We start from the raw sequence: 15,008 nt of genomic DNA, 5'->3' as shown, positions 1-15,008 counted from the left end.
TAGAGACTGGGTTTCACTATGTTGGCCATGCTGGTCTCAAACTTCTGTCCTCAGGTGATCTACCCACCTCGGCCTCCCTAAGTGCTGTGATTACAGGCATGAGACCTTACAAGACTGTTAGTATCAAAATATATATATTTTTAATCCTAAAATTTTAAAGTCTGAAATTACAGGTCACTTTATCTCTAAAGCAGTAATAACGATTTGTTAGCATCAAACAGCTTTCCATTGGAATGTTGTTCTTTGTTCTCTTGATCTACCATTTTACGCATGTGATTTTAAACTTTTTAATTCTAAGCCTATAGTTCACAATTCAGGTAGCTAGTATTTTTTGGAAATCATCCCAAACTTTGAAAAGATTAAATTCTGGGCTTACTGCTGTAATTGGCAACTGGATTTTTTCCAACCCATCTTCCATAGGCCCAGTCAAGATGAAGCAGAAACCTTAAAGGCAAGAGCAGGAAAACTAACATAAAAACTTGTAAGACACCAAGTAGGCCGGAACTAGATAGCACCACCTTTACCTTTTCATTCTTTTTGACATTCCTAATTTTGTTTTTCACAGGATCTGGTGAAAAGCCATTTGATGTATGCAGTAAGAGAAGAAGTGGAAGTTTTAAAGGAACAAATAAAAGAATTAGTTGAAAGAAACTCTTTACTTGAACGAGAAAATGCACTGTTAAAATCTCTTTCAAACAGTGATCAGTTATCCCAACTTCCAACCCAACAGGCCAATCCTGGTAGCACTTCTCAACAGCAAGCAGTGATAGCACAGCCTCCGCAGCCAACGCAACCTCCACAGCAGCCGAATGTCTCCTCAGCATAAAGCTTTCTTAAGCCTCATTAAGAAAAAAACTGAAAGCAATCTATCCTTGTGTGCCACTGGTGTTCTTTCCACTTTATACGAAAGCAAGTAGCCATGCTTTGGTTGTGTGTTTGGCCTTTTCAGTATTAGACAATCATTCTACAGGAGCTTTTCCTCTCTCTCAGATGTCATGCAGCGCTGTTGATGTCCAGTTCTATGTCATCAGTACACAAGGAGAATAATAGATGGGGTTTATTAAAGCGAGCAAAGTCTGCATTTTACCTGGTGCGCATGAGTGGGGTCTTTAAGAGTTTTGGTGGCTTTCCCATGTTTCCTATTACCCATGGATTTACCCTGAGCCTTCCTATCCCATTATAAATAACAGTTCATCTAAAGAGCCACTTTTCTTTCAATATCAGTAACATTTGCCTACATAGGTTTTCATTTATTTGTGTTTTATTTATTACAGGGCTGCTATTTTCATAATGTACATGAACAATGTCACAGAACTTTTTTAATTTTTTTGAATATAAGTATCAGTAAAGGAAGTGAAAGACAGGATTGCATTTAATAGATAAAACGTTTAGGCAATAATTGAACAAAAGAATCCTGGCATATTTCTAACACTAATGGCAATTTACTTTTGGTATTTATTTTCAGTAGTAAAGACCCAGCTTGAATGTAAATTTTGTATAGTGTAAGTATGAAGAACATTAGTGCAACTGTACAGGTAGTCACCAGTTATTGTGATATAATAAATAATTGGGCTATTTTGATGAAGAAAACTTTGTTCATTTGTTTCTACTTTCTAAGAGAGAAATTGCCATGATTCCTCTGCTTTTCAACATTTCGTATGACTTTTTTTTTCGGGTGGGAATAAAAAGCTGTGAAATTGTTCAACCTACTTTGTAACCAAAGAAGCAAAGCTGTGTAATGGAGTTTGGTTTTTGTTTTTGGTTTTTTTTTTTTTTTTTATAATGCACATTCTTTATGTATTTTTATTTAGTGTTTTCTCAGTCACAATTTTCTTTGCTGTCTAGCATGATCTGCATGACCTATAATCTTTGAACCACTTTCGTACCTCATGTTTTTATCCAGCACTCTTATTGTAATATGTACTAGTCTGTGAACAATGTCAAATAAAAGAGAACGAACAGGTAGTTTGGTGGAGCTGAGCTAGTGTACAATACACTAGTTGTAAAAAAAAAAAAAAAAAAAAAAAAGTGAGCCATCTTTTGTTCATTTAAAATGGTGTTTTGAATTTCGTATGCAGAAAACGTTTTGTTACATTGCAGATTTTAATGTATTTAATAAATGGAACATGCAGATTAAGTGCAGTGTATACTGAGTATTTAAATTAAAATGTACATTTCATAAATACAGTTTCAAAAGAAAGCATCATTTTGTGTATACTAACACATTAAGTGTATGTCAGAAATTGATGTATAAATATATATTTTAACACATTTTCTGAAATTAAACTGCAGTTTTGTTGAAATATTTGGCTCTATATGTGTTCAGAACTTGACTAGATTTGTATTTTCACAATTCAAAATATTCCTTAAAGACCTGTTATTAATGACTTACTGATAGTTCTTAAATTTTCAAAGCAAAACAATTTAAAGAATGCAAGAGTAGTGAGCAATATTTGTACTCAATATTCATATTATGTTAGTGATACTTTTAAGTAGGAAATCCTTGTCTACCAAACTTTTACTTGAATTCAGAAAGGTGCCTGTAGAAATTAACATGTGCTGCGTCTGTAGCCAGCTAGCTAATCAGTTAATGAGAACCAATCTCCTTGTTAAAAGACGTGTTCATTTGAAATAAAAATTAGATAAGCCACAAACAAGAGGCATAAAATTGGGATGTACATGAGATTGCCAAATATTTTCTATTGTTGTGCTGCAGGACATTGAACAAAAGTTAATGAATAACATTAGAAACAAAGGAACTAAGTACATAGGCTTGAATAAGCAACCCTAAGGATGTGTGGTAGATTCCCAGTAGAACCGCTACAGGTGAGATAATGGAATGTGAAACTTCACTGTTGGACTGAATTAACCAAAAAGGTTTGCTGGTTGTGCCCCTCCAGGGCTAACTATGATACATGATATTTAATACAGGTGGAGAAAAACTAGTCTTAGAGTTGAGATTTTTGTGAAAATAGATTCCATTTTGATTCTGGGGCTGGAAAAACACTACAAAGTAATAGTCTCCAAGGAAATGAATAATGTGTTAAGGTTTAAAATAGTAACAGCAGTTATTACTTCTATATTAACAATAGAAAAGGAGAGAAAACATGAGTAGTTCACAGAAGAGATAAGCGGCAGTTTCTAAAGGTTCAACCTCTAGTAACCTAAGAAATGCAAATTAATATTTTCAATGAATTGTAATAGTTGTTCTAAGAAGCAGGAGTTAATGCAGGACAGGCTTTCCTGTGTACTTTTAGAAAGTAATTTGGCAATATGTATCAAGAGCCTTAAATCATAAGCTTTTCAGTGTAATGACATGAGAAGATACTCAACGGTGCATTGTTCAAAAATGCAAAATTATTGTAGTGCCTGCCCTCTGCTTTCCCATCATCCCTTCCTTCCCTCAAAATCCAAACTATCCCTGTCAACCCTTCCCCTAGCTGATTGTTTAGGATCTTAAGTAACTTCCAGTTCAGCCTTGCAGAGTTAGAGTCTCCTGCTCCAAATAGCTGTAAATATTAACTGATTGAGATCCCAATTTGGAGGCACAGTCTTAGAGGAATGCAATCTAATTCTCTCAGTGTAGTGTCCACAGACCAAGGTCCCATATAAGCTTTTCTGTTTTAACTTAGCCAGTAAATCATAAGTAGAAATTTTTTTGATATGGTAATTGCCTGCAATTCAAACCTAACTTTCCCCAAAGAAAATTTATTTTAGGTTGTTCCTGTGTGATCTCACAGCTTGCCATACCAAAAACAAATAGTAGGGTTGGAAGGCATTAAATACAGTTTCCTTAACCCTTAAATGTCCAAAATGGCTGAATTTTTCCAATTCTGTAATATCCTATGGTAATTAGAATTATTGAGGCAACGTCTTATAATCAAGCCTCCAGTGATTGGGGATCACAACTGCAATTATTCACAATAATTTTCATAGGTGAAAGATTTCAAGTTCCAAACCTGTAATTCATGGACCTTTTTTAAAAAAATGTCTGGAATATAAAGACTAGAATCAGGATATCTCTGTTCTTGAAAATTTATCTTTGCAGAACCAGAAATAACTAATTGTGTGAAAACAATTTTTAAGATTTCAAGTCACATTTTTAAAAGAAGATTTATGGCTCAGTGGCAGGCATTTTGTGACATGGCTCAATTTTCTTCAATAATCATATAAAAAGGACAAAACCCGGCCCTCAAGATTCACAATTTGAGGACATAATAAGCCATCTAATAATGCTGTGAGAAATACTTGTCACTATATATAGTCAAGGATGGTTTTGTCAGGGTAGGTTTCCTCAAAAACATGACACCTGAGTCTTGAAGGTCGTAAGAGCCAGGAGGAAGGATGTTCAAAGCACAAGGAAAGAGCTCTCAAAGGCTTAAGAACACACAAGGCCCCTAGGGCAGCCACAATTTCATTGGAGACAGGCAGGCAATGACTTCTACACAGACTTAGTAATTTGGCATCTATTCAGAAAGCAAGAAAACTTACTTAATGGTTTTAAGCAATGGGATGTTGTGCTCAAATTGTGCTAGATGTTGTGCACAATTCCACTGGCAGACGGGAGGCAGGTTAGCTGAAACTAGAAGCTGAAAAATAATTTAGGAGGGACGATAATCTAGAAAATAAAGGATGAAAGGGCAAAATTACACAGGCAATTTTGTGAAGCTCACGAAGGAAGCTTGTCTTGGGTCTTTGTGTACCATTTTCCTCTCCACAGTGAACATTCCATTCCCAGAATTAGGGGCCAACTTTTTTTTTTTTTTTTTTTTTTTTTTTTGAGATAGAATCTCACTCTGTTGCTCAGGCTGGAGTAAGTGCAGTGGCACAATCGGCTCACTACAACCTCCACCTCCCGGGTTCAAGTGATTCTCCTGCCTCAGCCTCCCAAGTAGCTGGGATTACAGGCGTGTGCCACCACATCCAGCTAATTTTTGTATTTTTAGTGGAGACAGGGTTTCACCATATTGGCCAGGCTGATCTTGAACTCCTGACTTCAAGTGATCCCCCTCACCACCTCTTGGCCTCCCAAAGTGTTGGGATTACAGGCGTGAACCACTGCACCTGGCTGCCTATTTTCTTGTCTCTCCAAGAAAAGATTAAATAGAGTCCCAACTCATACTTCAAAGTTTAACCCAGTCTTTTCCTTCCAACAGTCATAGATCAGTGAAATGAAAGTCTTTGTTTCCTGTTAAAGGAATTTCAAGAATTTAACAAAAGGGTTGGGGGAATGGAACTTTTGCTGTCACTATGCCTCTGTGTCACTTCTACCCTAAAGGTAAACTAAATGTAATCCTTTTATGGTGTCTAAGATTAGGATGATTCCAAAGCCTTTTCCTAAAATCTATTCCTTGCTTCCTGGTAAGGATAATGTGGGTTCTGGCCCCACTGCAGGTATTGACAGCCCAAGGCAGAATAGGTTCTGCTAGGCTTTAGCCTTTGGTTCTTTGATATAGGTCAGTCCGGCAGGCTTCTTTTTAATAAGTCCCCTGCCTATCCAAAACCAGACCTTTTCTCCCACCTCCTTCTGCTTCAAGCATCTTAATAATCCATATTTCTATTTCCTAGTAATACTAATAGCTTATTATTTAGTGATGTATACTTGTACCCTATTTACTCCTTTTCAACATTTCAGAATACATCTTTGTCATGTATTTCTGTACCAGTTCACAGAATTTCTACAGCAAGTTCTCTTTAAATGTATGGCTTCCCTTCATAGGTTGCAAAGATTACTTTATAAAAGTGCTATTGTAACTGTATCTTTTGTGGAGTACAATTGGTATGACATGCTGTGTTCACAGATGAAAATGCTAAGTGAGGCACTCTGAAGCAAGTTAAAGTTGACAGACATTCTTGCTTTTTGTTTTCCCATGGAATCATCAAATAAGAAAAATAAGACAGATTTTCAGATTGGTGATGGCAAAGTAAGAAGCTGGTATTTTGAACTGGCATAGTCCACTTAGTTGTTGAATTCGTTCAACATACCTGGTTGGTGAGTGAGTTAGCTTTATTTTTCATTCTCAGCAGGGAAGCTGATAGACGACTAGGCAGTTTGGGGAATTTTCCGATTGTCTTCTGTCATGGGTCCAGAGTATCTTAAGTTTACAGACTATGACATTGTCCACAGAAGCCATATTTACATCCCTTTGGAGGGAAGGAAAAGGTGTGCTAACTTAGATCATAAAAACAACTGAATTTTAAAACAAGGCAGATGCCACAGTTCAACTTTTCCATAGAAAAGTTGAGTTCATCTCTTCATTCTTTTGCATGCCTACAATGTTTCCATATAACAACTGTAACGTATTTTTGCCTGCTGCAATCCGAATGTTATCCAGATCACAATTCTTGCTGTCATTTCACAGGCATGCAACATATCTATAGATAGGTCATACCTGATGAAAGATCAGAGACAGCAAGGGAACATTTTCCCCACACTTGAGGCTGAATAATAGCAGGTCAGTGTGTAATTCTTGTTTTCTTACTAAAAAGAAACATGTATGACTGTTATCCCTAAAAGTGAAGTTTTCAAGAAATTTGAGTTTCACTTTTTTATTATAGAAAAAAATGTTGACATGCAATTCAATTATATTTCAATTTAGGCGCTGCACCTTGTACTGGATGTTTGGGGATAGAAAGATGAATGAGACATGATTTGTGTGCTCCAATGAGCTCAGGCCAGTGTAAGTGTAAAAGTTAAAGTGCCATATTGTTTATTCAGAGTATATGTTATAGTTTGTGAACCTGATATCATTTGTTGAATGAAAGGTTTATATAAATCAACAGTAATATTGTCATGCCATGTAAAAATGCTTTGATATTGCCAGGAAACAACTTTAAATCACCAGAAAGCTTTAACATCAAATAATACTTTTAGAAGGAGGGGGAAAGCCTCCTACCTTGACATTGAGCCTGTGAAGTATTCCCTAAAAAAGAGGAACTAATCTGAGAACTAAGTTTACACATTTTTAATACTCTTAAGTTATAGATAATGGAATTGATTTAAATCAAAGTTAACTAGAATAGGATTCATGTGTCATGAATTATATTGTCTATTGTCTCATAAGCAACACACTTATTATCTTGGCTGACAAAATCAGCTACCATTCAGTGAACCAAGTTAATAACTCAGGTGACTGATGCCAAAAATAAATCTCTAATAGAGCTGCGAATCCAGAAACACAAATATATGTTAAGAAAGTAATAAAAGTGTCATTTCAAATGATTAAGGAAAAATGGATTATTCAACAAATAGTGTGGGATAGCATAACAATTTAGAAAAAATATAAAGTTAGATCTTTCACAAAAATTAATTCCAGCTAGGCTAACAGTTAGTCTTCTACTTTTTGGTTACTCCCTTTTAGAAATTGGAAGCTGTGTACCCTGTCCCTGTGAAAATGCACATAAGCAAAACTTTATAAATAGTTTATGAAGAAATGCTCAATATCAGCAAAATAAGGGAAGTGCACATTGAAACACAAGAAACCATCTCAGATCCAACTAATATTTAGCATGCATACAAATCTAAAGCTGGAAAGGGTGTGGAAAAACAGGAATACATTGCTGGTAAGCATACAAATTGGCACAGCCTCTTTTAAAGGCAATTGTGTATCATTGAATTTTAAAAGTCACATACCCTATGACCTAACAATTCCAACTTTTAATATACCCTAAAGAAACACACATGTGTTAACAAGATAGCTTGTACAATGATGTCAATTACACCTTTGCTTGTACAGTAGACCCCCTTATCTGCAGTTTCACTTTTCGAGGTTTCAGTCATCCAGTGTTAACCATGGTACAAAAATATTAAATGAAAAATTCCAGAAATGAACATAAGTTTTAAACTGCACAGCTTTCTGTATAGTACAATAAAAATCTCTCACTATTCCTCTCCATCCTGCCTGGGACAGGAATCATCCCTTTGTCCAGTGTATACACACTGTACACTCTGCGCATTGGTCATTTCTGTTATCAGATCATTTAAAAAACATAGTACATAGAGGGTTTGGTACTAATTCTTGGTTTCAGGCATTCAGTGGGAGTCTTGGAAAATATCCTCCATGAATAAGAGGGGAGCTACTGTAATACTATGAAATTGGAAAAACCAAAACACCCATCAAGAGGATGGAATATGGTCTACATGATGAAACATTAAGTATCAATGAAAAAGAGAGAGTCCTGCATGTCTGACATGGAAGGATCTCCAGGAGACAATGTTAAAAGTTTGGGCAAAAAAAATTGAAAGACAATACCTGTAATACATATGATACCATTGATGTTAAATCACATTACACACACACACACACACACACACACACACACACACACGAATACTGTATAGTGTACTTCTACAAGTACATATTTGTGTATTATATAGAGAGAAGGTCTGGAAGGATACTAACCAAACTGTTAACAGTAGTTTGGTGGCGTGCATTAGCTTTAACTGTAATGTTTGATGTTTTTGAATATGCATTTATGTATTGTTTGTGTAATGACAAATTAATAAATTAGAAATAAAATAATTCATTTTCTTTTTGTCTGCTGCTAATATTTCCACTGGTACCTGGCGTCTCATCACGTTCAGCATCTTCCCTCCCCAGGAATATCTTCACCACTCTACCTGTTTCTTCTACTTCGCCTTCTCCTTCAGTATTTATACAGGCTCAATAAATAACTGGCCAATAAATAAGTAGCCCACCTCCCCTAACTGAAAATGTGTTCCCTCCCCTTGCTTTTTCAGCTCTCTCCTCTTCCTTTCCACTTTCTCCTCTTCCACATATAGCTCACCACAAACACAGTCTGGCTTTAGCTCCCACTGTGCCACTGGAACTGTTCTTGTCAAGGTCACTGATGATCGCATCATTGCTAATTCTATCCTTACATTTCTTATCTTATTAAACTGCTTTATTCGTAATTTCTCTTTATGATCATTTCATTACTCTAGTAGTTTTCTATCTCTTCATTTTCTAACCTTCCTTTTTTAAAAAAAAGTTTCCCTTAAAAAAGTATATAGCTGAATTTTCTTTTTTGAACCAGGCAACACTTCATTCCATAAAATAGAAGTGTTCCCATTTTTTTTCTATTATAGAGATGAAGTTTTGCCATGTTGCCCAGGCTGGTTTTGAACTGCTAGACTCAAACAATCCTCCCGCATCAGTCTCCCAAGTAGCTGGGACTACAGGTGTGCACCTTTGTTTCTGACTTGAATTTTTAATTTCTTAACCCAATCTGTCTTTTGATAGAAAAATTTAATTCATGTCTATTTCATCAGTGTATATTTGGATGTATTTCTGCCATCTTATTTCATGTTTTTTTTCCTTAAAATGCTTTCTTAGCACCCTCCCCACCACACACACACACACACACACACACACACACATATCCTCTTTCACTTTTCTAGGCTTTCATTCAGTTGTTTCTTGTTAATTTTTGATTCCTCTTTTGGTTGGGAAGCTATACATTCCATATGCATTCTTCCAGTGGTTACAATTTTATCATTTTGTTGTGGGTTTCTCAAGCATATACAAAAGTGAACAGTATAATAAACTCCCATGTACTTATCACCTAGCTTAAACAATTACCTACTGATGCCCAATCTTGCATTATTTATACTCCCACTCATTTCCCCTCCCCAAGGTACTCAAGAATGTCACCCCCCAACAAGGGAGCTCTAAGAGAAGGAGGAGAATGTGAGCCCCAGGAGGGAAGTTCTAGGGGGAGGAGGAGAAAGGGTTCAAGGACCTACATATGGGCTTTAAAGTGAAGAGCCTAGGAAACTTGGGTTGTGATGGTGCTAATACTTAGAAATAATCCACGATCCACTGGATTATTTTGAAGGAAATCCAAGATATCATAGACTTCATCCATATATATTTCAGCATATTTCTCTCTAAAGGAAAAGGATTTTTTTAAAGAAAAATTATAACCGAAATACCATTATTCCACCTCAAAATTAATAATTCCTTATCACTAAAAACCTACTCAATGTCTACATTTCCCTGATTATCATAAATTTCTTATGGTTTGAATGTGGATCAAAATAAGGCTCACACATTGCAATTGGTTGGCATGCCTCTAAAGTCTCTTTTAATATGTAGGCTCCCCATACCTCTTTTCCCCTTGAAATTCTCCAAAAATCTCAGTTATTTGCCCCATAGCTTTTTCTGAAGTCTGAATTTTCCTAATTGCACTTTTGTAGAATCCTCTGTCCCTGTATTTCCTATATTAGTTCTAGATGTTTAATCAGATTCAGATTTATATTTTGTCAAGATTAATTCATAAGTGGTGATATATACTTCCATCATATAAAGTCTGTTTGTCTCTATTTTGTGATGTTGGAAGCGCTGATAATCATTACGTAGACCCATTAGCCTATTCCTTCTATTATCCCTTCTCACTTATTAGTGAAATACTTCTCTAAAGAGAAACTTGCCCTTACCAACTATTCAGCTACCCTGTGGTAGAGTGTGTATAAGAAAGGGAAAGGCTTAATTCTTCCTTTTATTTCCCAGTTTTCAAAATAATGAGTACCTACAAAAGAATAAAAATAAATAAATAAGGCATGATTAGGGAAGATATTTTATTGTGGGAAGAAGGAAAAGAAAATGTAGTGAGTTGATTTAGGATTCTATGACTTAGCTGTTGGTAGAGGGAGAAGCCAGGAAATAACCCCAAAAAATTGATCATAGGAAATGGTGACCTGAAGATTTGTCTGTTTACTGCTGAGGCTGGGAGTAACTTCTAAGTGAAGAGTACTTTGAGGGAGGGAATGGGGGTAGGAAGCCCATATCTAGGGAGAGAAGGAGCTGGCTCACAAGAAGCCTCTGCAGCTAGGAAAAGCAGGTCCATTACCCCATGGATTCAGAGAGTGAAGAGTTACAGAAATGAGCAATGGATTTTTGTGGGCTTACTTTCTGCCAAATGGAGACTAGACATACTCTCCTTGCAATCTGACCATGAATCAGGAAGTTCAGTAAGACAGGCTGCATGGGTTAGGTGACATTTAGCACATGCAACAATATATATATATTTTTTTGAGATGGAGTTTTGCTCTTGTTGCCCAGGGTAGAGTGCAATGGCGCGATCTCGGCTCACTTCAACCTCCGCCTACTGGGTTCAAGCCATTCTCCTGCCTCAGCCTCCCTAGTAGCTGGGATTATAAGCATCCACCACTACGCCCAGTTAATTTTTGTTATTTTTAGTAGAGACAGGGTTTCACCATGTTGGTTAGGCTGGTCTCAAACTCCTGACCTCAGGTGATCCACCCACCCTGGCCTCCCAAAGTGCTAGGATTACAGATGTGAGCCACTGTGCCCAGCCAACATGCAATAATACTTCTAAGCAAGGCAATAAAGATCAGCAGTTCTGGTGCTGATGGGTTCTATTGCCTTTGGTAACTATGTCTTGATTCTCCGTGGAGACCAATTTTATTATCATCCTCATGGTCTTTCCCATAAGGAACTCACTAAGTGGTTTCAGTGTTGGGATACTAGCTTAAGAACCTAGGTGGTCAGCATGAGGACCTAGGTCTATGGGACCCTCCTATTAATGACTCCTCCTACCTATCATTCTTTAGCCAGCATTGTTGCCTTTCTCCCCTCCCCCGCCCATTCCATCCTGCCCCCAGTAGTCTATCCTTGCTAAAGTCTTCACTGAGAAAAATTGTAAAGCGAGAGTCTCTTCTCAGAAATATCAGCTTTTTTTAAAATGGAACTTTTGAAGACCGCCCCATTCTGTTCCCTGGAGAAAGTGAACAAGTGGAGACTTGGCAATAGCTATGATAACACCTCCAGCCTCTTGCTTCCAGCAACCTTGAGTTCCAAACCTGTGAGTCTTAGCTTTATATTCACTGACTTCAGCTTCCCGGACCTGTCTCAGTTCAGCATTAGGTAATGACTGTGATGATAGCTGACTCATCTGGGAATGTAGCTTTCCTGGAGGCTTCCTCCGCTCAGATAATCACACTGCGGGGTGGGTGGGGGGTCGGGGGAGCGAAGGTTACAACAATTTTTTACCCCAGGATACTCAAGAATGTCATCCCCCAGAAGGGAGTTCTAAGAGGAGAAGGAGAATGTCAGCCCCAGGAGGGGAGTTTCAGGGGGAGGAGGAGAAAGGGCTCTGGGCCCTACATATGGGACTTAAAGTGAAGAGACTGGGAAACTTGGGATGAGAGGGTACCAGTACTTAGAGACAGAAGCTGACTGGTGTAAAATGGAATGAGAAGCTCCTCATTGCCCTTTGACAGCTGCGAAACTTCAAACTGGGCCTCATTTGAGGGTAAGTTCTGTAAGAGTAGACACTTCTACTTATTTATTCACAGTTGTATTCCTGGTACCTCGTACAGTGATGCATTGTTTAACAAGAATACATTCTGAGAAATGTGTCATTAGGTGATTTTGTCATTGTGCAAACATTATAGAGTGTACTTACACAAATTTGGATGACCTAGTCTACTACACACCTGGGTTATATTGTATAGCTATTGCTGCTAGGCTATAAAACTGTACAGCATGTCACTCTACTGATAACTATACTGTGACACATGGTAAGTATTTGTGTATCTAAACATAGAAAAGGTACAGTAAGGATACAGCATAAAAGATTTAAAATGGTACACCTGTACAGGGCACTTAGCATGAATGGAGCTTGCAGGACTGGAAGTTGTTCTGGGTGAGTCAGTGAGTGAGTGGTGGGTGAATACAAAGGCCTAAAGCATTACTGTGCACCACTGTGGACTTTAAAAACGCTATGCACTTATGCTACACTAAATTTATTTTTTTATATATTTTCTTTTAATAACAAATTAACCTTAACTTATTGTATATTTTTTTTTTTTTTTTTTTTTTTTTTTGAGACAGGGTCTCGCTCTGTCACTCAGGCTGGAGTGTACTGGTATGATCAAGGCTCACTGCAGCCTTCACCTCCTGGGTTCACCTCAGTCTTCCTACAGGCATATGCCACCCTGGTTGGCTAATTTTTTAATTTTTTTGTAGAGATAGGGTTCTCCCTGTGTTATTCAGGCAGGTCTCGAACTCCAGGCCTCAAGAGATCCTCCCACCTAGGCCTTCCAAAGTGCTGGGAATACAGGTGTAAGCCACAGGGCCTGGCCACTATAACTTTTTAGCTTTATAAACTTGAATTATTTTTAAACTTTTTACTCCTTTGTAATACTATTTAGCTTAAAACACACATTCTATAAGTGTACAAAAATATTTTCTTTATATTCTTCTTACGTAAGCTTTTCTCTATTTTTAAAATTTTTAATTTTTAAACTTTTTGTTTAAAACTAAGACACAAACCCACATATTAGGCTTGGCCTACACAGGGTCAGGATCATTAATATCACTGCACTCTACCTTCACATCTTGTCCCACTGGAAGGGGTCTTCAGCAGCAATTAACATGTGTGGAGCTGTCATCTCTGGGATAATAATGCCTGAAGGGCCTGCCTGAAGCTGTCTTACAGCTATTTTTTTTTTTTTTTAAATAAGTAGGACTGCACTCTAAAAGATAAAAAGTAGAGTATGGTAAATACATAAACCATAGTTGTTTATTATCATGTATTATGTGTTATACATAATTGTATGTGCTAGATTTTATACGATTGGCAACACAGGTTTGTTTACATCGGGCATCACTATGAACATGTGAGTAATTTGTTGCCCTGTGACTTTGCTGATGGCGGCCCACAGTTGACCTAAATGTTGTTATGCAGCACATGATTGAACTCATTAAATGAATGAATGAGGGTTCACACCTATCTTACATATTCTTTATTCTTGAGTTTTCTGATCTCTAAACGTAGCCTGAGGTAACCAAATCATAGCCTTGTTGTGAGGATCAAACAAGAAAAAATATGAAAATCACTTAACTGGGATCTGGCCCATAGCTAGCATGCGGTAAATATTGGCTTTTGCTTTCTTTCTCACCTCTTTCTAGGCATCTGGTTGAAGCAATGCTCTTTCTTCTCATCGCTTTTGGATCAAAAGCTCTGGAGAAAGACTAGGCAATTTTTAGGCCCAGTAAATAACACCTCTGATAAATCCAAGGTCACCTAGATACGTTTAATCACCTTCTCCAAATAATAACACTACCAAATTTTACAGCACTCCTGACAAAAATCTATTTTTCTTCCTTTTTTCCCCCTGTTTAAGACAGGGTCTCACTCTGTCGCCCAGGCTGGAGTACAGTGGTGCAATCACAGCTCACTGCAACCTCAGCCTGCCAGGCTCAGGTGTATTTTTCCTCTTTTATCTCCAGAACCTCACAACTACCCTAGTAAGCCTTGGAAAAGCAAGTGTTTGACAGGTAAGGAAACAGGTTCAGAGAATCCAAAGAGCTTGTGACCTGCCCAAGAGCTCAGATCAGATTAATGGTAGAACTGGATTCCAGGCCATTGGACGCTACAGCCCACGTTTTTCTCCCCATTGGGCTTAAATAGGTCAGAGGTCACAGGAAGAAAGAACTCCTTTTCTGGAACAAATTATATTGAAACTGTACCCAATTTATTCCTATTCATTGATTCATCTACTTGATTTCATTAGGCAGTTCTGTGATTCAAGAGATGGCCATCTGGGGTGGGCAAAAGAGAGCAATACATGACAATATACACTCCTTGGAATGAAGAAAGGTAAGTTTCCATCCACAGAACACCGAACAGATTTCAGTCAGAACAGTCTCAGTTCATGAGGACTGGTGCTGATTATTTGTTAGAAATGTATATTTTCTGGCTAGGCGCAGTGGCTCATGCCTGTATTCTCAGCACTTTGGGAGGCTGAGGCGGGTGGATCACTTGAAGTCAGAAGTCTGAGACCAGCTGGCCAACATGGTGTAACCTGTCTCTACTAAAAAATACAAAAATTAGCTAGGCATAGTGGCACACGCCTGGAATCTCTGCTACTCAGGAGGCTGAGGCAGGAGAAGTGCTTGAACCCAGAAGGTGGAGGTTGCAATGAGCTGAGATCATGCCACTGCACTTTAGCCTGGATGACAGAGTAAGACTCCATCTCA

General features: G+C 37.7%; 1 protein-coding gene across 3 annotated transcripts in view; it reads left to right on the top strand.

The window, feature by feature from the left end:
* Positions 1–2,303, top strand: part of TSC22D2 (TSC22 domain family member 2) — a 48,761-nt gene extending 46,458 nt beyond the window's left edge. For 2 of the 3 annotated variants that reach the window (XM_032263374.1, XM_032263367.1), the window contains one exon: positions 566–2,303. In XM_032263374.1, the coding sequence (XP_032119265.1) occupies positions 566–826 (261 nt within the window). In that variant the 3' untranslated portion in view covers positions 827–2,303. The remainder of the gene's footprint in view (positions 1–565) is intronic. The other variant, XR_004264283.1, reaches the window with a different exon arrangement.
* The last annotated feature ends 12,705 nt before the right edge of the window (positions 2,304–15,008 follow it).

Source organism: Sapajus apella, unplaced genomic scaffold, assembly GCF_009761245.1.
Source record: "Sapajus apella isolate SASKATOON/1434 unplaced genomic scaffold, GSC_monkey_1.0 scaffold4, whole genome shotgun sequence".
In the NCBI taxonomy this organism is placed as follows: domain Eukaryota; kingdom Metazoa; phylum Chordata; class Mammalia; order Primates; family Cebidae; genus Sapajus; species Sapajus apella.
Note: the sequence above shows the minus strand (reverse complement) of the source record. Positions and strands in the feature narration are given on the sequence as shown.